This window comes from Muscardinus avellanarius, assembly GCF_963383645.1.
Source record: "Muscardinus avellanarius genome assembly, chromosome: 2".
Classification (NCBI taxonomy): Eukaryota; Metazoa; Chordata; class Mammalia; order Rodentia; family Gliridae; genus Muscardinus; species Muscardinus avellanarius.
Genome location: NC_137787.1, coordinates 113,190,185 through 113,216,453, shown reverse-complemented (window position 1 = coordinate 113,216,453; position 26,269 = coordinate 113,190,185). Strand labels below are relative to the sequence as shown.

The 26,269-nt window shown below is 36.6% G+C and overlaps 1 protein-coding gene across 2 annotated transcripts in view; it reads left to right on the top strand.

Annotated features, from left to right (window-relative positions):
• Positions 1-26,269, top strand: part of CNTNAP5 (contactin associated protein family member 5) — a gene marked incomplete at both ends in the record, with an annotated part of 1,017,925 nt that overhangs the window by 896,991 nt on the left and 94,665 nt on the right. For both annotated transcript variants that reach the window (XM_080690368.1, XM_080690367.1), the window contains one exon: positions 11,931-12,159. In XM_080690368.1, coding sequence (XP_080546494.1) covers positions 11,931-12,159 — 229 coding nt within the window. The remainder of the gene's footprint in view (positions 1-11,930; positions 12,160-26,269) is intronic.

Genomic DNA, 26,269 nt, shown 5'->3' with positions numbered 1-26,269 from the left:
TGAGAATGCACTGGAGGGAGAGCAGCAGCAATCTCACTGTCTGTGCTGAAGAGTAGCCCAAGATCAGAAGCAGTGGCTTTGCCTATCTGTATCATTAACTAGATTACTACAGACACACTACATTTTTCAGTTCTAACTCTTCAGTCTGCAAACATAATCAAGGTATCATAGACTCTAGCCCTGGAGAACACTTAAGCCATCTTAAATTATTTTTATAACAAAAAAGTATAGGCAAGTTAGTAAGAACAGTATCATTTATCTAGTGAGATTTTCCTGCACTACAAGTGATGTGAATACATGTCTGAAGCTTTCAATGCCCTACAATGAAGTCAGGCATGGTGGTGCATTCCTATAATTCCAGTACTTGGGAGGCCGAGACAGGAAGATTGTAACTTCAAGGCCATTCTCAGCAATTTAGCAAGACTTATTTCAAAACAAAAAATACAAAGATAAAGATAAGTAAATAAGAAAGGCTAGGGCTTTAGTGGGAAGGAAGAATTCACCTGGGTTTATTCTTTAGTACGAAGAAGAAGAAGAAGAAGAAGAAGAAGAAGAAGAAGAAGGAGGAGGAGGAGGAGGAGGAGGAGGAGGAGGAGGAGGAGGAGGAGGAGGAGGAGGAGGAGGAGGAGGAGGAGGAAATAAAAACACAAGCCTTACTTTAGGGGATTTTGTTTTTTTGCTCTGCTTTTCTAAAACTAAAAGACAAAACTGGGCATGGTGGTGCAATCTTGTAATCCAAATACTTGAGAAACAGAGTATGGTAGTGTTCTAGGCTAGCAACTCAGTGAAAGTTTATTTCAAAATAAAAAGTAAAATATGAATGGCGGTATAGCTCAGAGGTAGAATGCTTCTATGTTCAATCCCAGTACCACAAAAATTAAATTAAGTTAAATTAATTAAATTAAATTACAACATAAGAGTCAAAATTCCTGCCCTGGAGATCTTTATGTACCCCTACACAGCCTTTCAAATTTATTACATTTTCAAAAGTTAAAAATAAATACACATACATTAGTTTGGTAGTTTGTTTTTTGTTTCTTTGGGTAGATACTCAGAAGTGGTATTGTTGGATCATATGGTAGGTTCATTCCCATTTTTCTGAGGATCCTCCCTACTATTTTTCAAAGTAGTTGCACTAATTTGCAATCCCAACAGTGTATTAGATTTCCCACTTCTCCACATCCTTGCCAGGATTTGTTGTTGTTTGTGTTTTGAATGATTGTCATTCTAATTGGAGTTAGGTACGATCTCAGCATAGTTTTGATATACATATCTCTGATTGCTAATGATGTTGAACATATTTTAATCCACATATTGGCCATTTAAATTTCTTCTTTTGTAAACTATTTAGCTTAATTGCATTTTTTTTCTTTTTGTGGTACTGGGGTTCCTGGAAACCCTTCTACCTCCGGGCTACACTCCCAGACACCTATTTTATGTTTTTATTTGGAAACAGGGTCTCTTAAGCCAGTGAGGCTGGCTTCAAACCAGCGCGATCCTCCTGTCTCAGCCTCCCACACGCGGGGATTAAAAGCGTGCACCAGGACAGCCTCAGGTACATAGTGAAGCCCTCTGCGACTTAGTGAGATCCTGTTTCAAAATAAAGAATAAGAAATAGGGCAGGGGGTGTAGCTCAGAGGTAGAATGCCCCTGGATTCCATCCCTAGACCTGCAGAAAAACCCAAAAACAAAAACAAAAAAGAGTGCGCCACCACGCCCGACCACTTGCACTTTTTTGATTGGGTTGTTTTCTTAGCAGTGAGTTTCTTTAGTTCTTTATATATTCTAGGTATTAGTATTTATGTTCATAGCCTTACATTCACAATTGCCAAACTATGGAACAAGCCAAGATGTCCAGCAACAGACTAATGAATTAAAAAATTATGGGATATGTACACAATGAAATTTTACTCAGCCATAAAGAAGAAAAAAAAGTATGTAATTTGATGGAAAATGGATAGAACTATAGAAAATTATACTAAGTAAAATTAGTCAGTCACAAAAAGTAAAAAATCAGATGTTCTTTCTGGTATGTGGAAGCTAGGGAGAAAATAGCCATAGGAGGAATTCTAGACAAGGAGAAAACATAGATGTGCAAATAAAGAGAGCTCACTGAAGAGGAAAGTTTTCTAATGTACATGATGTACATTCACAAACATATCAAAGTCAATCATTAAGCCAAACATGAGAAGGAGGGAGTGGGAAGGGAATGGAGTGGGAATTGGATAAGGTCTAATTGAGTCATATGTGCATGTATTCTCCTACCAGCTTGTACTCCATTAAGTTGTATGATTGCAATGCACCAATAAAAATAATTTTATTATATATTTTTTATTTATTTAGCAACTTAGTGAGACCCTGACTCAAAAAATAAGTAAATTAATTAAAAGGCTTGGTGTGAAGCTCAATAGAACTCCTCTGATTCAATCCCCATTGTCAAAAATAAAATAAAGTAAAATACAATAATACAAAATAAATAAATAAAAGGTACTCTATACCTTGGAGGAAGAGTGATAGTCATTGTGCAAATGTTCTACATAAATTCTAGATAACTCTATGAATGACATCTTTCAGAATAAATATTTAATAATTTTCAAATATCAAGATAAAAGGCTTGGTCTCCTCTCAATTTTTGGAATATTTTAAATTTATTTTATTGATAGCTAATAATTTGTTAAATAAGTAATGTAAATAATAATCCCAAAGCAGCACTTAACCTGTTAAAGTAAAATGTTGTAATCACTCTAAGGCACCACTTACTTGGAAACAGTGCTGACAATTAAAAATAATTCTTATCAGTTCATTAAATACATTTTCAAAACATCTTTATGAAATGATGCTTTATTTAGTTCAACTTACTTTGGTAACTGAAATACCAAAGGGAAACAGTAAATTATATAGTATTTTCTTAGAGGAGCCTATAATTGAAGTTCTTTAATGGTTCATTCTGGCCTTCATCCCAATCAACTAAAATTATGTGCTTATTATTTCTGGGAAGCAGGTGGGTTATGCTTCTTGAGAAAAAATTTAATAGTACAAATTGTAGGCCTAAAAGTTTGATTAATCCAGCATGGAAGTTTCCAATAAAACAAGTCCCATCTCAATATGTCCTTGGTATGAGCTAACACAAGCAAACTGCTGCCAAGATTCACACTGGGAGAGATCTCTAAATTACCTCCCTTGAAAGTCCAAATGACACTCTGAAAGTGGCCCACACACTTCAGACAGCAAATACAGAAGCCAGGCATGGTGGAACACACTTGTAATCCCAGCATTTGGAAGGCTGACACAGGAGGATTGCAATTCGTGGACAATTTCAGCTACTTAGTGAAGCCCTCTGCAACTCAGTAAAATATTGTTTCAAAATAAAGAATAAAAAATCGGGTTGAGGGTGTAGCTTGGAGGGAGATGCTCCTGGCTCCAACCCCAGTACCACACACACACACACACAAAAAAAAAAAACCACATACAGAATAAACACACTTAGGCCCTGTCACTGAAACACTTAAGGCACCCTTACAAGTCTATATCCAATCTAGAAATAAAGTGAATAGTAGATTTTTCTGTTTATCTGATGACATAATTAAAATATCTTAAAGATTCTGTTGTAAACTTAGCCAACTTTGTGTGTATGTGTGTGTGTGTGTGTGTGTGTGTATGTGTGCATGCACATATGTGTGTATAAGCTCCTTTCTCCCAGACCTCAGACATTCCCCATTCATTCTCTTTTGTACAGGTCATGTATCTGCTCCATGTATATGTTCAAATATTCTCTGCTCTCTGTCTCACTCTTATTATGATACATTAATTAAACTTTCTCCTCTTCATGCAAAAGAAACTTTCTCCTCTGTAACTAATCATTGAAAATATGTACGATAGTCGGGCGTGGTGGCGCACGCTTGTAATCCCCGCGCTTGGGAGGCAGAGACAGGAGGATCGCGCAGGTTCGAAGCCAGCCGCGCATGCTGGCTTAGGAGACCCTGTTTCCAAATAAAAATGTAAAAATAGGTCTGGGAGTGTAGCCCGGAGGTAGAAGGGCTTCCAGGAACCCCAGTACCACCACCAAAAAAAAAAAAAATATATGTAAGATGAGATTTTTAACCAAACATTTTAGCCATGCCAAGTGCATCTGGGAAGTGTGATGAAACTGAAATAGGGACCTATGGACTCTAACGTGGTTTTGAGGGGAGCAGATCTCTAGCAGGGAGCTCATCCAGTCTTCTTACTGTGACACAGAATATTGCGGAAAGTCCTGAAAATGTCTACAGTAAATTAGAGACATGCATTCATGCTAAATATTGGGCCAGAATCTCACTGATCTACTTTCTTTTTCTTTATAATGGTATAGGAAAATAATAATAATAATAAAATGAACAATGTAATAAATGTAGCATATATTCTTTATATTTAAATTAAAAGGACAATAATTTATATCTAGATTTAACAAATGAGGGCTTCATGAATATTTCCTGTTGCTATGACAAAATACCTGAGATAATCAACTTATAAAGTAAGGTTTATCTTGGCTCATGGTTTCACAGATTTCAGTTCATGGTCACTTGACCCTGTTCCCTTTGGGCTGCAGTTCACTGTAGGGAGGTCCATTACCTCCCTACGTTGCCACAGGCTGGTGACCAAGCCTTTAGATAATGATCTTTTGTATATTCCAACCATAAGAGGAAGTTAAGTGGCTATCTAAAAAAGGTCAGAGCTGGAATTCATGTAGCATCTTTTCAGGGTTTTTTTTTTTTTTGTCTGTTTGTTTAAGACCTTAATTTCATTGTGTCTGGACATATGGTAATGGTATTCCATTTCTCTGAGCACATAAATTTTTATTTGTATGCTTCCCTCTCCTTTGTTGTCAATGACTATCTGATATAATCCACCTATCATAACACCTACCCTTCAAGGTATATGGCCTTTTAGTGTTCTCACAGAGCTGCATACCTTAACTACTAACTCCAGAATTTCTTTTGTCATCATCTCCCTCCACTTTCAACTTGTTTCACTCTCAGTTCCTGGGAACCACTAATCTGCTTTCTGTCTCTATAAATTTGCTTATTCTGGAACTTACTTTGTTGTATGTGATACTGAGAATTGAACCCAGGGGCATTATACCTCTGAGTTACATCCCTAGATTTTTTTATGTTTTTAGTTTGAAATAGAGTCTCACTAAGTTGCTGGGGGTATTGTTAAATTACTGATGCTGGCCTCAAACCTGTAATCCTTCTGTCTCAGTCTCTCAAGTACTGATATATAGGTGTGAACTACCATACCTGGGTCTATTCTGGGCGTTTTATATAAATGGAAACACGCAAATTGTGTTCTCCTTTCATCTACTTTCTTTCACTTAGTGCAATGTTGTCAAGGCTCTTCCATGTTGAGATTTTTCCTTATTTTCTTTTTTTTTCCAAAGAATATTCCATAGTGTTGGTATGCCATGTTTTATTTATCCACATAGTAGCTCATAAGCATTAGGGTGTTTCATTTCTTTGGATATGGTGAATACTGGTGTAATTTAACAACAAGCACACATTTTTGTGTGGATGTATATTTTCTGTTCTTTGAGTATATATCTAGAGGCAAGATTTCTGGGTCATACAGTAACTATGTGTTTTACCTATTTAGCAACTGTCAAGTAGGTTTCAAAGAGGCTGCTGAATTTTACATTTTTAGGGGCAGCGTGAGATAGTTCTAAATCTTCCACACCTTTGTCTGTACTACTGACTGATAATGGGCATCGACTGAGTATGAAATGCTTTTGTCTTGTGGGTCTGAATTGCATTTCCTTAAGGACAAATGATCTCAAACACCTATTCAAGTGCTAATTGTGTATTTTGTATCTATTTTGAAAAAATATGTCTCCAGAATTTTATCAATTTTTATTTTTTAATTTTTAATATATTTTATTAGTGTATTGTATTTATACATCATAATGGGATAAATAACTTGTGTAGACATGAATGCACACACATCACCCAGCCATTTTATCTTTATATTGTTCAATTGTAAGAAATTTCTGCCTTCTAAATATCATTCCCTTATTCAAAACATCATTTGGAATTACTTTTTTTCCCCATTCTCTATTTTTCTTTGTAGTATCATCTGAAAAACAATGTTCTTAATTTACATGAAAGCAAATTTATTCATTTGTAATTGCTGATGCTCTTAGTATCATCCCTGAGAAATCATTGTCTAACCCAAGGACATGGAAATTTTCACTTTTAATACCTTCGGAGAATTTTGCAGTTTTAGCTCTTATATTTAGGACAATGGTCCATTTTAAGTTAACTTGTATTTTTTTGTGATTTTACAGTACAACTTGATTCTTTCACATGTTGAGTATCTACTTCCTCCAAATCCATTTCATTATTAATTAATAATCTGGATGTTACTGTATTAATATTGTCATTCATATTTTTCTTCTAAAAATATTAGATAGTATTTTTGGAAATCTAGAAATTTTGAATATTATCTACTTATTCCAAGACAATAGTTTAAAAATATTTTCTTCAAAACTTGGCATAGTAACATATGCTTATAATCCCAGTATTTGGGAGGCTGAGTCAGAAATTTTTGAGGCAAACCTCAGAAACATAGAAACATAACAAGATCTTCAGCAACCTAGAGAGACCCTGTTTCAAAATTAAAAAAAGAAGAAGAAGAAGGGCTGGGAGTGCAGCTAAGAATGCACCAGAAGGTTCAATTCCCAGTTTAAAAAAAAAAAGAAAGAAAGAAGAATCTTCTAGCTTTACCCTTTGCCTCCAACATAATAGAGATAATGATGCATATTATATGTTATACATTTAATTTTATTTTATAAGCATTCCTATACAAATGATAAATATTTGCAAGCACCATCAGTTTTTCCCATTTCAATGTAACCCACTTGATGTAGTTGCTTCTCTAGTTGAATCCATTCCACCAGCAGAGCATTCTGGTCTACAGAGTAGAAGCAGATCTCTGGCACTGGACCTCAGTGAATTCTTGCTTTGGCTCCTTGACAACTTGTGGTGTGTAACTCTGGTTACATCACCCTACCCCAAGTGACCTTGATTTTCTTATCTACAAAATGTAAAAAATGCAGAAATCTTTTGCACAGGGGTGCTGTATATCACTCAATGAGCCTTCTGCAATGTACTTGAGATAACTCCTGGCATGCAAAGTCTTACCTCATGCTGTCTCTTCCTCTCAGTTAGAAATTCTAGATCATCTCAGATACTATCTATAGATAATGTTATGGCAAAATATATGTAATGATTATGTGATGCTATGTAATGATCATTTGCATGGCAATGGGATTTCATTGAGTAAAGGCACTATGAACGCTGAGATATATTTTACATATTGACAAAACCTTGTTCACAAGTACTTAAATATTTACATTTATACCATTTATTTTTTTATTGTGCTTCCACAAAGTGTAGAGTTTAAGACATACCATACACACAAAATTATCAACTCACAATCAATTTTATCAATATATCCATCATCTGATCTGTTTCCTCCTTTACTATTTGAAATAATGTAATATAATTCATAGATAAGTAATACAATGTAAATTGCTAAGAGATAAGGATTCCCTTAAAACACATAGGCAGAGGAATCGTATAATAAGAAAAATGTAATAATGATTTTTAGTATTTTGAAATATTTCCTCAGGTGTTCTCATTTCCAATTTATATTTCTTATTTATATTTATTGATTTAAATTTCCAATTTATATTTATATTTATTTTTCTAAATCAGTTGGGGACTTAGAACTTTTATATATCCACTAGTCCACTCATGACCCTGGACTGGTCTTTATGTTCCCATTCCTAATCTATCAGTAATATTAAGACCAGCTAGTGCTGTTTATCAAATTTCTCCTCTGTGCTACAGTTTACATGCAGTCTTCTAGGTCTTCCACACAAACCATATTGAATTTATCCCTAACGGTATTTGAGTAACCTTAGGTAGAGTAAGATTCTAATGAAACCAGACAGAGGGATCCAGTTTCCAGTTCCAGGTCCAATAGGATCCCTCCAGAGCTATCTTATGTGTTAGCTCTCCCTCCTAGTTAGCTTTCCCCTTCAAGGTGCTATCAATATTCAGCCCCTCTCCAGGCCTTTTGAGAGTGCTCTGGGCCTCAGGGATATACAACTCTGAGAACTATGGTTTTTTATCACTAATTCTGTACTACTAATTACTAAATACTAGGGTTTTTTTTTTTTTTTTTTTGCGGGTTTGGGGATGGAACCCAGGGGCATTCGACCTCTGAGCTACACCCTCTGCCCTATTTTTTATTCTTTATTTTGAAACCGGGTCTCACTAAGTTGTAGAGGGCCTCACTAGGTAGCTGAGGCTATCCATGAACTGCGATCTTCCGGTGTCAGCCTCCCGAATGTTGGGATTACAAGCGTGCGCCACCACGCCCGGCTCTAATTCTGTAATTGGAATAAAGCTCTTGAAAGTACAGAATAATAGGAAAAGAGCAGCAGGTTTAATAATCTATGCGCTTCACAACAGGAAGCAACACAATTATTCAAAGCCATGGTTTAGGGTTTCATGTTTAGTAGTATTTCAACAAGGACAATATATTTTAGAGAAATGACACTATGAAGAAGAAATTTTGGGCTTCAGAAGTGAGAAACAAGCTGGTCGTTGTGGCACACACTTGTAATCCCAGCATTCAGGAGGCTGAGACTGAAGAATCGCGTTTCTCCAAGCTGAGACTGGAGAATCACGTTTCTTGGACAGCCTCAGCTACTTAGTGAGACCCTGTTTTAGAATAATGAATTAAAAAAAAAGTAGGGCAGGGTGTAGCTCAGAGGTCGAATGCCGCTGGGTTCCATCCCCAGACCCACAAAAAAATAAAAAAGAAAAGATCTTTTTTAAAAAAGGAAAACAGCAAAGGGAAATTTATGAGAAAAGAATAGGCTTGCAGATTTCTCCTTTGCCCAAGCCTTTGAATCACTGAGCAATAAGAAATTTATATTTCTCTTAAGGCAGAGGGCGCTAGAGGTTAGAAAAACATTTGTCTTTGTAATTTTCTGTTCTTTTATATAGAGAAAACACAGTGAGTCCTTCTGTCTCTGTCTTCAGATTTTGAGATGACACTTCCTGCATTCCTTTATTTCCACTGTTGCTTATTTGTTGAAATGCATATCCAGCTCTCAATAGCTGGGTAGTGTGATTCTGTCACGGAGTGGGTATGCAAGAGATGCTGTTAGTACTGGCACTGCCAGCTGGGGAAGCATGGTGTCTATTGGTAATCACCTGAGGTTAAAGTTTTTCTTCTATCCATCCTAATGGTTTTAGATATTCAGAAAACTAAATTTGTTTGATCAGAGGCTGAATTTCAGAAGATGTTCAGAAACCTAACAATACTGAAAGAGTAACAAAATCCAGTTGCATTAATGAATTGGGGTGTATGATAATATAGCCAATATCTAAACATTAAAAATAATTGGAACTGGAGCTAAGGGAAGAAGAATGAGAGATTTGGTTTGACAGATCTATTTATGAAATACTCTTCATTTTAAGTGTCTTATCCTACATATTAAAAAGAAAAAAATATATATCTAATATGCTATCTGTGACAAAATTAGACTTTTAAATTTTTAAGTACATGCACACACATCAATAAGGACCTTTTACTTTGAAAACTGGGAAATGTTAACTCAAAATGTAGGTCAAATGTCTCAGAAAAATTATTCAAGAAAAATGCTTGAATCAAACAGATGATTGGTCAAAATTTTCACTGTCACAAATGCCTGCTTTATGCTTTTATAATCATAAATACTGGTATTGTACTTGTAAAATAAATGTTTTCTCTAATATTTGGTAAAAATCAACTAGTAGCCCCAGTCCAGTATGCAATATGCATAAATATGCAACATTAATTTTCTGGCACGGATTACACCCCATTACAGAATTTTCATAAGGTCGAACAAATTTGCAATAAAATTAGAAAGCAAAGCCAGGTTTGATTATGTTTTAGGTGCCACAAACTCAATCAGAGAATTTCATGAGAAATTAGGTACATGTTCTACAAGTCATTTGGGAAGAAGAAAATGCATCGTGTCAGTGTGTTCATGTTAATTGTATGATTTTTATGGCAGAAATTTGCCTCCAGATGCAGGATGTGTTCTTCTGTACAGTAACCTTTTCCTTCACGCTCTGACACAGCAAAGAAATGAAAGTAAACTCAAGAGTAGCCTTGATCCAAGCAGAATAAACAATTTGGATAAATGTACAGTAAATAAAATAATATAGTGTATGAAAACAAGTTGGATAGGCTTAGGTTAAATTCTCTTTTAACAAGAGCATGTGAGTTCAGACTACACTTAGCAACGCCCTAAGTGCTGAAACCTTGACATCTCATTTAAGCATTCAGAAGTAGTAATGAAGTAGGTTTTATGATCCCCATTCACTACAAGAGAAATCAGTCTTCATAGGCTTCACTTACCTGACCCAAACCACAGAGGCTGTAGAAAATCAAGTGAGACTTCTGATCTCGTGTAGATTCTTGCTGTGATAGTTTCAAAAACCTGAAATGATAATAGTGAGACACGGAGAGCATTCTACAAAAAAACTGAGTAATTTCATCCATTTATAGATGTCACATTTCTCCTCTGTCCAGAGTGCTGTGCTATATGGATTGCTTGCTTAAGTTATTGCTATGTTTGGAATAGAGTACCAATGCCTATACATCTGAAAATTGTTTGCTGGATTTGGATATCTATGGCTTTTTTTATTTTTAATGTTTCTACAGACTACTTCTGTACTGGTTCCATTGATCTTCAAACTTTAGTCAGCTGAATAGATAATTACTATGGTTCCTCTCCCGTTTCCTTACTACCAGTAATTTTTAAAAGACCATGTGTTGCAAACCTATTTATTATTTTTTTTGTTTTTTGTTTTTGTATTTTTATTGGTGCATTGTATTCATACATCTTAATGGGATAAAAGATGGTGGAGACATACATGCACACGTTACCTAATTAGCCCTTAACCAATTCCCACCCCATTCCCTCTCCACCCTCCTTCCAATTGCTTGACTTAGTGATTGACTTTGATACGCTTAAGTACAGCATGTGCTTTAGAGATTTTTCCTTTTATCCCCGCCCATCCCCTCAGTTAGGTCACCTTATTTGCTCATCTATAGAATATCCTTCTTCATTTATTTATTTTATTGTAGCATTATAATCATACATCCTAATGGAGATGGTAAGGGCATACATGTACACATCACTAGTTTAGTCCTTCCCCAATTCTCATCCCATTCTCTCTCTCCTCTCTCTTTCTTATGTTTGACAGAGTGATTGATTTTGATCTGTTTCTGAATTGTACATCATGTACATTAGAGAATTTTCTTCTTACCGTATTCATCCCCTCAGTTAGGTAGCCTTATTTGCTCCTCTTTGGTTTCTTCTTTGTCTAGAGTTTCTCCTATGACCTTTTTTTTCCCTCTAGCTTCCACATATTAGGGAGAATATCCAGTTTTTTTTATTTTTTGTGACTAATTAATATCAGCATAATGTTCTCCAGTTTCATTCATTTCCCTGAAAATGACATACTTTTTTACTTCTTTATGGCTGAGTAAAATTTTATTGTGTATATATCTCATAGCTTTGTAATCCATGCATCTATTGATGGACATGTTAGCTAGTTCCAACAGCTGAGGCTGTTCATGATCCATGATCCTCTGGTCTCAGCCTCCTAAATCCTAGAATTACAAGCATGCTTCACCGTGCCTAGCTGAAGCTCGGATCTTTTATTCATAAGGATGACTTTAGACACTTCAAAATTATTCTGGGGACCATCATATATGACTTATGAGGAACCCCTTACTCACAGCCTGACACACAGAAAATGATGCACAAGCAACTATGTCTACCCTATGAAAGAAGATGTTTCAATGTGTAATCTACTTTTCTTTTGCAGAAGTAGCTGCTGTTTTTGAGGCTGGCACATCGATTACATACACATTTCAAGAACCCTATCCGGTGACCAAGAACACAAGCTTCTTGTCTTCAGCTATTTACACAGAGGTGGCTCCATCCAAGGAGAACATTGCACTTAGCTTTGTGACAGCTCAGGCACCCAGCCTCTTGCTCTTCACCAACACTTCCTTTCAGCACTTCCTGGCTGTCCTGCTCTGCAAAAATGGTGAGTATTGATGGCAGGAAGCAAAACAAAGTGTCATATCAGCCTGGAGGGACAGTGTATGCCCTCCAGAACTCTGCATAATCTTAACCTTCAGGTGGTCCCGCTTGGGACTTATTTTGAGACTTGCAGCCAAATTCTTAGTTATTCTTTTACCTTTATAAGTTATGTAATTGGTATTCAGGACCATTGTAAGTCCAACATTGAAGTCTTCAATGCACTGGCTGTAAGTTGCCTCAACTCTGTAGCAGTAATTTCTTGTTATTTATTCTGTGCCAGAATACATTAAGTATAAAGGAGAGGATCAGAAGGAAATCTGAATTTCAGAAGGACATTTGCTACATATATCCTGTCATTTTGCTGCAGTCCATTTTACTGAGGGCTGTTAAAATATCTAGCATAAATGCAGGCTGTATTAATAGCTATGATTGTCCAGATTTAAGAGAAAAGTACTACATATGAGTTATAACCTTATGGAGGAAGGTCTTGCTTCTGAGAAGTGAATTTTTAAAGGTGAGTCTTCTATTTTTCTATATAATCACACACTCTGCTAACAATGGTGTTTGCTATTATGAAACAGCAAGTTTTAGAATATTTTATTTGACAAAACAATCATTGCAGTGTTTTATAAGTTAAAATTTGACTCTTTAATTTTATTTTGTAATTATTCCAAAAGTTTTGAAATTCACAAAATTCTTACAAGGAACTTTTTTCCTGACACCAAAGAAATGGAGTCAAATATATATATATATATATATATATATATATATATATATATATATATATATATATATATATATATTTGTAGTACATTTTTATGCTCCTAAACTGATAATATTCTTGCTCTAATAGTTTAATTTTGCTCTTGTGGTACTGAGGATTTAATTCAGAGGTATTCTATCACCATGCTCTGCCCCCAGCTCATTTTTAATTTTTAATTTTAAAACAGCATATTTTTATGTTGATGAGAGTCTTGCTAAATTTCTGAGGATGATATTGGACTTGTAATCTTACTGTCTCAACCTCCCAAGCACGAAATTAAAGGTGTGTGCCTGGCCACTAACATAGTATTTAAAGGGAAGATAACATTTCTCAATTTACAGAGTGTCTAACAGAACCTATTTTATCAAAATTAAATTGTGCATTATCCACTTAAGAAAGATGTGTGACTCTAACTATGGAAAGAATGTGGAAAAAATAAAATATGAGATTAGGGGAATAAGAGAAAGGACTTGTTTCATGCAAGGAATATGAAACTCTCTATTTATTATGGCTGTTAAGAGAATATGAGTTTTCTTCTGCCGGAGCCAGCCAGCAAAAGTACGGGTTCCAAAGAGAGGAGTGAGGATGAAAAGAATTCAATTCTAAAAATTTTATTCAAAGAATACTTAATTCTATCATGGAAGGATCACCAGTACCCTTCTGGGTTGATATCTCTACTGACAGACCCCGGGTTTATCACTCTCTTCCTATTTATACAGCTCCAGGTCAATCAACCCTCGTGCCATCACCACCTGTGCACATAACGGTCAAGTCAATCAATTCCATCTGAGCTTCTCTCAGACCTTGATTTTTCTATGACCCCAAAACTTATTGGCTCTGGGCAAAGGACAGTCAGAAGTATTCTTAAAGGGGAAAACCTTAATGGCTCCCCACAGTCCCCCTTTCTTATTATATTCAAAAGAAGACTATGCCTGTCTTAGGTTGTTTCCTTCAGGTATCAAGGATTACCCGTCTTTGGACAATACAGAGCTATAAGATGTATATCCTCTCTTAGGTTTCCTTGTCCCAAGGAAATCTTACCCATCACTGACTACCAGCCTCTTAAATGTGGGTACTTTTTAGATATAGATCATGTACTTCTGCTGAATAAAAATGTTCTCACTTTGTCCAAGGTCATACTTTGTCCCAAGTCTCTAATAAACGGGGTATTGGGAATATCATGAAAAACAGGTATTTCAGTAAGACATTTCTTCCAATTAACACTATGATTTCTACATGTTAAATCAGTTTAACAGGATAAACAAGTTATTGGTGGGATAACATTTTTATCTTCTTTCCCTGTGTAACCAGGGCCCCACAAGACCACACCTTTAATAGCTCTCCGTCTTTGTACTTGTCTGCAATACCATGGGCATCAACTGCAGACATCCCATCTTTTTGACATTTTTAGAAAAACATGAGTGTACCAATTCTTTGTCAAAAATAATCAAAAGTTTCTGTAATGGGTATAAAGTTAAAAGCAAGAAATCCCAGCAATCATGAGTTGTCACTGAAGACAGTGATCTTCCGTTGTTCCCAACCAGCTGGATGAACATGGGATGATCTGGAACTTAAGTTCATGTTTCATTCATCATTGAAGCTGGGAGCATCATCAGAATTAATCTGAGATTCTTCCATTTTTGTTTGATCCATATGTCGCACCAGACACTCAGGTATCCATTGTGCATTATCTTCATCATGCGAAAAAACACAAACATGCCCTCTTCCCCATATTAGTACAGGGTCAGGACCTTTCCAAATTTCTGTGCAAGGATCTTTCCATTTCACTAAAGCAAAATTGTTTTTGGAGGATGGATGCCAATATCTATCTGCTGCTGTGCAACCAGTTTTGTCAGCATTCAAGAAATTAAAATAAAAAGAGCATGATTTAAAGACTTATTTGGTGAATGGGGATATAACTCCCCCTTTTTATTTATTTTCAAAAGTGTTGCTTTTAAAGAATTGTAGGCATGTTCTACAATACCCTGTCCTTGAGGATTAATGGGTATACCTGTGATATGCTGAATATTGTATGTATTGCAAAATCATTTAAAAGCCATACTAGTATATCCTGAACCATCATCAGTTTTAATGTAGGTAGTAAGGCCTGAGAAAGCAAAACATTTCAAACAATGGGAAAAAGTATCAATAGACACATGAACATACTTTTGTTTACCAAAGATAGAAATGTGCGTAACATCCACTTGCCATAAATTATTGGGAACCAATCCCCGTGGATTTACACCTAAATGAGGAACAGGTAAGTACTCTGGACATATAGGACATTGTTTAACAATTTGTCATTCTGCTTCTTGAGTAATCTGAAACTGTTTATGCAGACCAGCACTATTTTCATGATATAAAGAATGTGATCGTTGAGCTTGTTCCAATTGAGAGGAGCAGACAAATTTTGTAGCATTGTCAGCAATTTGATTACCTTCTGCCAAAGGACCAGGTAAAGCAGAATGTGCTCTTATGTGCCCAATAAAACAAGGTTGTTGGAGTGATAAAATCTGAGTTTAAATTTGAAAAAATAAGTTACCTATCAATTTAGTATGCATATCAATATATGGTACAGTTTCTAATGTTTGAAGGACATTGCTATATATAAGCTATCAGTATATAAATTAAAAGGCGTATCAGATAGATGTTAAAAAAACAGCCACTACTGCATGCAATTCTACAACTTGAGCAGACATAAAATATGTTTGAATTATAGTACTATGTTTATTAATTACATAAGATGCCTTACCATTTGAGGATTCATCAGTAAACACCAAGACCGCTTGAGATATGGGAGTGGCATGAATTATTTTAGGAAATATAAGAGCATGTTTATTAACAAACTGTAATAATTTTTCATGAGGTAAATAATTGTCAATTTCTCCAATAAAGGATGCAAAAGCAATAGCCCATGAATCAGGATTTTGAAAAAGCCATTGTACTTGCTGTTTAGTAAAAGGACATTAATAAGTGAAGGTTCTCTACCAAAATATTTTATAGATTCTGATCTGACAGAACACACCAATCAGGCAACTAATTCCCAGTATGGCATTAAAACTCTACTTGGAGTAGTGGGTAAATCAATGTTTCCCTCTTTTACATTGAGGGCATAAAGCTGGCTCTCATTTATTACTAGCACTCTGCCTCTGTGGACAGTTCTTAACTAAATGACCATTTTGTCCATACCCATAGCATTTAACCATATTATTCTTAGGTCCCAATATTTTATTTTTTCTGTGGTTGGAAAAGGATTTCTTGTACAGTTTTCCCTTGTAATGTTGCAGCCATAGCTAATCCCTGTGTATATGCTGGTCCTATATCAGAACATAACTGAATATAATCAGATTTCCTTTCTTTCTACAAGGGTGTAAGGCTGCTTGACAAACAGTGTTAGCATTCTCAAAGGCTAATTGCTTTATGAGCAATAGCCCTGCTTCACTGTTGCTTATCAATTGACTAGCAGTTTGTAATAACCTGGCTACAAAATCCTGAAATGGTTCATCAGGTCCTTGTCTTATTTTTTAAAGATCTTCAGTTTGTTTTTCTGAAGAAGTCAACTTGTTCCATGCTCGACGTGCAGCAGCATTTGTCAGAGCATTAGAAGCTAGACTAAATGCCAATTGCTGAGCAGTCGCTCTAAATTGCCCTTATCCTGCTAACATATCAAAATTTATGGGTATTCCCTGAGCTACGTTCAAATCTGCTATGGATTGGCATTGTTCTGAAAATTCAGACTTCCATAATAAAAAATAACCCCCTGATAAACAGGCTTGGGCTATCTGTTTCCAATCAGAAGGACAAAAGCCTCCATAGAGAGAGATTCTAACATGGCTTGAGTAAAAGGTGCCATTGGCCCATATTGAGCACAAGCCATTTTTAATTCTTTTAATTGTTTTAAAGAAAAGGGTCTATGTCATCTAATAACACCTCCTTGACCATCAGTGTCTTCAGTAACTGGGAAAATTCTAAATCCTCTAGTATCTTCTCCATTTTCTGCAGCCCAATTTATAGCCGCTTGAAGCAGTATTAAAGATGAAGGTCGGTGTTTTTCAATGCTTTGTTTAGCAAGTGCTACAGTGGGAGAATTTTGAAGATTTGTATTGCTGATAATAGGAGAATATTGTTGGGGTCCTTCTTTTTCACTCTTTGAAGGAGGTATCTGATCTAATCTCTACAGGAAAAGACATTCACATCTCTATCATAGGATCTTAAAGAACACGTTCCTGTGTAAAATCATCCCTTTCCTTCTCTTGTGTCATTCTGGTATGATTACATGAGTTTGGGACATTTGATCAGTTTTTCCTCAGTCTCAGTGCTAAGCTTCAGGGTGAGCTGTGATGGTCCAGAGCAGAAGAGGAGCTTGGGGAATGTCATGTCCATGGAACATTTCCTAGACCTTAGAGAGAGACTTAGAGATTGAAAAGAATTCAATTCTAAGAATTTTATTCAAAGAATACTTAATTCTAATGGAAGGATTCAGGATTGCCTTTTTCAAATATACCTTTTCCTGGGTTTTCTTCTTTGTTTCATCTAGTTTTCTGACTATATATGACTTTAGAAGTAAAAAATGATGTATTTGATTCTAAAGGTAGGATTGAACCTAGGGAGCATGTGAGTTGAATAAGCCTTAAATACAGAAATGACTATGAACCATGTGATGTCACTAGTTTCTTCATTATCTGAGGGGAGAGAGAATAAGAGAGAGAGAAAGAGAGAGAGAGAGAGAGAGAGAGAGAGAGAGAGAGAGAGAGAGAGAGGAGAAAGGAGAAGGGGGATATGGAGGAGAAGGAGAAAGAGGAGGAGGGGGAGGAGGGGAAAAGAGAAGAAAGAGATGGATGACTGGTCATTCCAAGGCCATTAGATATTATATTATTAAATCTACTCATTGGCATACTTTTATATGCCTTAAACTTTGGCCAATAAGCCCCTTGGAAATTGACCAGGCCAAGGACACAGGGCATGTGAGATTAAGCAGTCCGATATAAATTGGAATACCAGTTCATGACACAGTGGGAGTGGGAACCAAGATTTCCTGAGAATCAGCCCAACAGCCTCCACCAAATTAACCTAAAGAAAGCAGTTGTTTTTCTTAATGCCAATAAATCCACAGTGAAAGAAATAAAGAAAATAATTCCATTCACTGTATCCTCAAAGCCAATAAAATACCTAGAAATAAACCTAAACAAAGATGTAAAAGAAAACAATAAAGAAAGAAATTAAAGAAGACCTGGGAAGACAGAAAGATTTCCCATGCTCATGGATAGGCAGAATAAATATCATCAAAATGGCCATTCTAAAAGTGATCTATAGATTCAATGCAATTGCCATTAAAATACCAATGACATTCTTCATAAACCTAGAAAAATCTGTCATGAATTAAAAAAAATTATTGGTGCATTGTAATCATATATCTTATTTCAAGATGGTGGGACATACATGCACACAACACCCTATTATTCCTTACACAAGTTCTGCTCCATTCCCTCCTCCTTCCTTCCTGTTATATTTGGCTTAATGATTGACTTTGATATCTTTGTTAATGATTCTTTAAACAGTCTAAAGAAGGTTAGTTGTGACCAACATTAAGAACAATCTTCTAAGAAGTCAGGGATTAAAACAGTGGAATAACGCACTTCAAGTCCTTGTCATTAGCAATCTTTATATAATAATTAAATCACTATTTGTGATAACTCCAAAGCAGAAAGGAGAGAACATAACTGTTATGGTTAAAGATGTTGTTATGGTTTAAAAATATGAGGCAATGAAAGATGAATGTTACCATTTGGGGGTGAGGGTTACCATTTAGGGGAACAGTCCCCAGAAACCTTTTTTAGACCCCTGGGAATAATTTCCCCCAAAAAACACGGTTCTTGTCCTGAGCTAAGGATATATAGGCAATAGCCTGGACTCTTGCTGAAGATTTAAAGGAGTTTATTAAAAAGAAAGAAAATCAGAAGACAGTTAAAGCCCTGCGGGGGGGGGGGGGGAGTCAAATGAATTAACCACAGAAAATTCCTGGACCTCAATCTCTCTTTATACTGCCCCAATCAGATCTGCTGCAGTTCGTTTGATATGTAAATACTTTGCCCTGTCTTTAGCCAGATCGCCCCCTCTGGGTCAGGAGGGGGAAGCTCTGTTTCCACAGACCCTCACACCTTCTGTTACACTCCTAAAATGTGTTAAGTTGCTTATCTGGAATCTGGGATTTCCTCACATTCTTGAGGAAGTTTGCCTGTCTTTAAAATTGTAAAAAGGCCCTTTTTCCTGAAGCTGTTGGCTTTCTTTACTATCAAAGATATATTTTAAAATTGGAAATATTTCCCAATACTGGTTAATACATTTTGAAACCTCTTCCCAATACTGATACAATAATGACTTCTGAATTTCCTCCCATATCTTATATTTGATGATTCTTTATTCCCTTCTTGTGTGGTTTCATGTGAATTTTTTGTTGTTGTTGTTATGGATTCCTTTGCAGTCTTTGAAATGCTGCTTGAAGGAATTAAGGATTGACATCTCTACAGCCTGTTCCCAGTAAGCTCATGATATTACACCTTTAACCTAACTACTGGTGAATCATATATGGTGAGGAGGGGAGAACACTGCATTTTCAAGAGCTAAAACTATTTTTATATAACTTTGATATACTACAGTTAAAAATATAAAACTGAAGACACTACCTACTGGAAATTAGAAGCACTTTCAAGGTAAAAAAGAATAGGAAAGCAAAAAATAGTAAATGGTTAACTTGGAAAGGTCTTTGTGAGTGCTTTGAATAATAGGATTGAGTCACACTTCTCTGAGACACAATTAAGAGTCTTTTTTGAGTACAGACTTCTTAACATTTTTTTTCTGATTTAAGGCACCTTCAGAAGTCTATTGAAAATTATGATGAGATATCCACACTTAAAAGAAGTTGCTTTTAATCTCCCAGGATGAAGTGAGTGTTCATAGCCAACTTGTACAAAATAGCTCTAATTCTAGCACTTATAGGCTAAGAAACCAGGCTATTGAATTAGCTGGATAGATTGTGTAAACATTGAACAAAATCTCATCATGCAAATGTACTTAATATAGCTTACCAGTCCAGAGAAGAGAAAATTAGTGTGACTCAAAATTATATTAGCAAGTATTTCCCTGGCAAGGATTTGGTCTGGAAGGGTTAAATTCTTCTTTGCCCTTTATCATTATTCTTGAAATTTCTCCAACTCCAGATTTATTCAGGTTAAGTTGCTGATGCTTTTTCAAGTGTAAAATAGGTCCTTCATCCTAACTCAAGTAAAGTATCTTAATTTCTGAGATGGAAGAGCAGAAGCAAAAAGGAAGGCATTTTGAGGTCAGAAAGCCTTCAGGAAAGAGAGGGTGGCAATTGTAACTCCTTTTTCTTGGGTTTTGAGTCACCAAGAACTTCTCAGAGACTTGGCAGTTAGAAGAGAAGGGGCTTTTAAAAGAGGAAAAGAGTCTAGAGAGAGAAATTATTTAAAGATGCACTTGATATTCACAGAACTTTGTAGAGTGATAAAAGTGCCTTCTCCATAATACAGGAGGAAGGATCTCTTTTCAACTTGCCTCCTTAGTGAAAGTCAAAGAGTCCCTTCCTTCTGACCAACAGGTACTACCTCTCATATACCAGAAATAAACAAGATCTTATTTGCCTTAAGGAATAAGTCTTGGAACAAAACATAAATAAATACAATCACATGTTATAGATACTTGGTGTATGCATGCTAGATTTAGGTAGACCACAGGCTAGGTAGACCATAGATGCTAGATAGGATTAGACCATAGCCAAGGTAGACCATAGATGCTAGGTCCAGGTAGATATAGACTAGGTAAACCATAGACCATGGGTATTATGGATTCTAGATTCAGGATCATAGACTAGATGTACCATAAATCTAGATTCTGGTAGACATAGACAATACACATCATAGACTGTATGTGTTACGGTTAAGAAGAAGATATTACAGTTTTGACTGTTATGGCTTGGGAAATTGTCCCCAGGGACCTTTGTTAGACCCCTGGGGATAACTCCCCCCAAAAGCACAAAAACTGTGGTTCTTGTCCTGAGCTAAGGATAGATATGCAATAGGCAAGACTCTTGCTGAAGATTTAAAGAAGTTTATTAAAAAGATAGAAATACAGACAATAGTTGTATGAGGGGGTGCTTCAAATAAAATCACTGAAGTACAAAACACGGAACAGACATTTTGTACATGACATCCTCCATCTTGTTTCACATAATTCTGATGTAGTAAAAGTCCCTTTAAAGCTCCTCCCCTTACTTTCCTGCCAAATTGTCTCCTTTCACGAAGGTCGACCCCCTCCTCCTATCCTAGCTAGATTATCCAATTATGTAAACCTGTCTTTAGAATGAGGATGAGGAAGTCCTAGTTCCCCTCTCCTATAGATTTATAATTACCTTTAGCTAGACTAATTTACATTGGAATAGTTGCCTGCTTCTTGGCAGAAACCAAGTCCTTTCAAAGATCTGCCCCTCAGCCAATTTTTGAAATATGTTTATTAATAATCAGAGATTTCTCAAATCTTCCTAGGCCATTCCCAATACTGGTACAATATATATCATAGATGTTAGGTCTAGTGAGATCAGTAGACCAGGTAGGCCATATGCCAGGTGAATAGACCATAGATATTAGTTTCCAGAGATCATCAATTATATTTGATATGTTAGGTCATTAAAGGCTTCATGGAGAGATTATTCCTGTGTCATGAAGAAGATGCCAGTGCTTTCTAGGCAGGTATTATAATTTTTAATAATAAAAAAAATTTGTTCTGTGTTTTATCATTTAATTTCCACTCTTAATATTATATACAATGATATTTAATCAACAACAGTGAATTATTAATAGATATTTGTGATTACTAATATAATATAGATAATATTAATTATAATCAATATTTATTGAATATTATTTTAATCATTAATCTACTTTAGCTTCTTGATAGTAGAACATCAAATATAGGAGCTATGCTCACTCTAAGTTATGAAAATGAGGTGAGATTCTTTGAGTACAAAATCCAAACAGGGCTGGAGGTAATCTTCTCATGGTGGCAGTCCCACTGCTCTCCAGCACTAAATGTCTGCTTTTGCTTTAGCATTGTCCCTTTCCAATCTTTTAAAATATATGTCTTCATAAGGTGTACCATCTGCAATTCTGATTGGAGCCATCTTGGAGGAAATAATGACAACCCCAGACACTTTATAATTTGAACAAACTCAAAGGAGCCAAAGATAAGGAAGAATCCAGAAAGGGAATGTCTCTGAAGTATAGAACTTACAGTTACTATTCAGGAATGACTGGAGCTTGGGATAGACTTGCCATTTTTGTTTTTCTATAAGAACCCTGAGATTTTAATGCTTCCTTCTGCTACTCTCTCTGTGACACCAGCATGTACCCATGCTTCTTGAGGCAACAAGAAACCTGAGGAGAAGAATGTGTGAAGCCTCAAAAGGCTTGCCTCATTGGCCTTATTCCATCATCTCAGCATCTGGGTTTGCATCATGTGACATTTGCTAGTTTTGTATTGTAAATCTCTGATATACACTGATTATCTCCTGGATGAGATTTGGTTGGTTCATTGCCTACATCTGTGGGTGTTTCAAAAGTTTCTGTCTCATTTTCTCCTCTATTTCACAATAATATGGTTTTGAGTTGACATGATCTCTAGGGGTTGGTCAAGAGTGCTCCTCTGAACTTCTCCCTCCTAGAGTAAGGATAAGTGACCTAGACAGGAACAACTGGCACATCCCTTGTCATACACTTGGTCCTTGATGGAAAGTGATGGATCTGGGCATACTGAGTACAATTCCATCTGAGGAATCTTTATTGTTTCTCTTAATTTGGTTGTAATGGATTCCACAAATTTTCTTTTGTACTCATAAATTACTGGAGGTTGCTAAGGACTGAGTTCCCACTCCCAAGATCCAATATCCTAACTCTGCCAGTGACTACATTTGGAGTAAAGGAGTAATTAGGTCAAAGGATGTCATAAGTATTGAAGTCTTTATCCAACAAGATTTGTTTCCTTATAACAGAAAATCCCAGATCTATCTCCCTCTCTCTCTCTCTCTCTCTCTCTCTCTCTCTCTCTCTCTCTCTCTCTCTCTCATTTATTCTTTTTGAAACTAGAAATTGAACCCAGAGGCATTTTACCTCTGAGCTACACTCACAGCCCCATTTTAATTTTTATTTTGAAACACATGTCTTGCTAAACTTAGCTGAGGCTTTATTTGTTTATTTCATTTGCTGAAGGTCTTGCTAAGTAGCTGAGGCTGGCCTTGAACCTAAAATCCTCCTGTTTCCGCCTCCCAGGTACTGGGATTACAGTCATACAGCCCACACCTGGCTTCTAATTCTGTGTAAGGACAGGCTAAGCAGGGACCATCCACAAGCCAGGAGAGCACTTTCCAAGAGAAGAGACCAAACTGACTGGCACTTTGTCCTTGGATGCCCAAGAACTCTGAGGAAATAAGTTTCTATTATTTGGATCACTTTATTTATTATGTTTTATTTTAATTAGCTAGAGGACGAGGATCAAATAAAACATTGCAATTGGATATATATTGTAGGCTGTAATGTGGAAAACATTTATTTTCTTATTTATAAAGGTAATAGTATAGCCGGGTGTGGTGGCACACACTTGTAGTCCCTGCTCTTGGGAGGTGGAGACGGGAGGATCACGCAGGTTCATAGTCAGCCTCACTGGCTTATGAGACCCTGTTTCCAAATAAATAAAAAATATAAAAAATAAGGTCTGGGAGTGTAGCCCGGAGGTAGAAGGGCTTCCAGGAACCCCAGTACCACCAAAAATAAAAAATAAAAATAAGGTAATAGTATAATTCTTTGCAGACTTGTGTTATCAGACCATGGATAGGAAGGTCATGGCTAAGGACATTTCGGATTAAAATTTTACATAAAGAGAAAATAAAAATTGCCTCCAGAAAAAAAACAAAACAACTTCCTCCAGGCTGAGATCTTTGCAGGCATATCTTTTGATATTTGGGGTGTCTGCAGATGGAACCCAGAAGCATTTGACCTCCGAGATTGTATATCCCAGCCCTATTTTTTTATTCTTTATTTTGAAACAGTGTCTCACTGAGTTGCAAAGGGCCTCAATAAGTAGCCGAGGCCATCCAGGAATCGTTATCCTCTGGTCTCAACCTCCTTAAATGCTGGAATTACAAGTGTGTGCCACCACACTCGGCCACTCGGCCTGCAGGCATATCTTTAGCTTGGGGAATGAGGAATAGAAGACAGGGTGCTCACACTTCATGTTGGCTTGCTGTCACTGGAAATAGGCAGCAGATTGATTATGCACAAGCATGAGAGAAATAAACTGTAAGAGTGAATTTCTCAAAAGTCTTCTGATGTAGTCTTTTGAAGAATTTACCTGATATGCCTAAAAGAAAAGAAAAGAGACAACTGGGAAATAGGGAATTCATGCAGAAGTAACAAACATTTCTGTCTGCTAGATACCAGGCCCTGCAAGACATTTTTGAGGAGACAGTCAAACATAGAGAACCACCTGATCTCAACTCCAACCACTGTGGTCCTGCCAGTTAGGCAAAACAAGTAGTATCAAGAGAAAAGAGGACATGGGGACCAAGCAACTGAATCCATATTCTATGACCCTGTGCAAAGAGCAGTAATCAAGGCCTCATGTGGAAATAAAGCTAAGAAAAAATATCAAAACACAATTAACCCCACAAACATGCTTTGATACCTACTGCCTCAGTCTGCTAGGGCTGCCATACAAAATACCATGGAGTGGGTCACTTAAATATGGGAAATTCACCTTCTAAGATTTTAAGACCACAAGTCCAAAATCAAGATGACAGATGACAGCAGGATTGGTATCTTGGTGGTGGGGGCTTCACAATGGACCGGACACAGCTTTTCATTGTCTGTTCATGTACAAAGCAGGAGACAGTGAGGGTGTGTGTGTGTGTGTATACATACTGTTTTCTTCTTGGGGGTCTCTCTCTCTCTCTCTCTCTCTCTCTCTCTCTCTCTCTCTCTCTCTTTCATCTCTCTCTCCCATCAATGGGGGATAAAGCACTTTATCTCCAAGATAAACTTCCATAAATTTTATTTTTTTTTAATTAGGGCCTCAATAAGTTGCTGAGGCTGGCCTTGAACCTGCTATCTACCTGCCCCCAACTTCCTAAGTACTGAAATTATAATCATACACCATCATACCATAGAGGGCTGAAATCTCTTCTTACAAACACTAGTCCTATAGAATCTGTGCCCTCTCTTTATGATTTAATTTAATCTTAACTACTTAATTAGAGGTCCCATTTCCAAATACAGTTACTCTGGGGCTTGCTTTTCCATGCATGGGTTCTGGAGAGACAGACATGCAGTTCACAACACCTGGAAGGTGCTGGATGATACTCTTTGTGCTCAGTAGAAAAGTGAATATAGTCTCTGGTTTCCAGGAGAGTTTCTGGTTAGCAGATGCATGATTCAATTTTATAATGCCAGCTTCCAAAAGACCACCTTTGTACAGAGAGTATTCTTTGGATTTTGTCAGAAAAAGCAGAGATTTAGCAAGTGTAGAAATGGCCCAAAGAGGCCATGAGAAGAGGGGAAAAGGGTTTGCCTCTTGGTGAATGTGAAGTACAATGAGCACAAATAGGAGATTGAAACATAAAAACGTTTATTACTTGCAGCAAGTAAGGAAGGTGCTAGTGACCATTTTTGAGGCAATGTCCCCAGAAAATAGACATACAAACATTCAATTACAAGCAAGTTTGTACACCGTTTATATCTAAAAAAAAGCAACAAAAGATAACCTGGTTTGGTTTTGGGGGTTGAGCCTGTGGGCTTTGAGCTAGTCCCCCAGCCCTATGTTTTTGAAACATGTTCTTATTAAATTGCTGATACTGGCCTCGAACATATGATTCTACCATCTCAGCCTCCTAAGTACCATAATTAATAGTATGTACAACCATGTTTGGCTCAAAAATAACCTTGAAGATGTATGAACATTTATTTAAAAGAGAAGCAGCAATTTTTTTTTCCTTCTGGATATAGAAATTTGCCCCTCAGCATATTTGCCTAGCAGCTAATGGCTTCATAGGGTTCTAGTAGAGCCTTTCTGTGGAAAGAGGAAAGCTCCAGACAGTATTCACAAAAGCCTTTTTAATGTACAAGAATAGTACCTTTCTTCCTAGCATCTCCCTCTGCTGCCCCTGCTGTCTGTGTGTAAGAGGCATGGTTGTTTGGGCAAAGGTCTCTGTGGAGCTGGCATTCTGTGACTTTGTTTTTCACAGGCCCCTGGGTCTTCTCACTTGGTATTCTTCCAGTTTCATCAATACTCAAGAC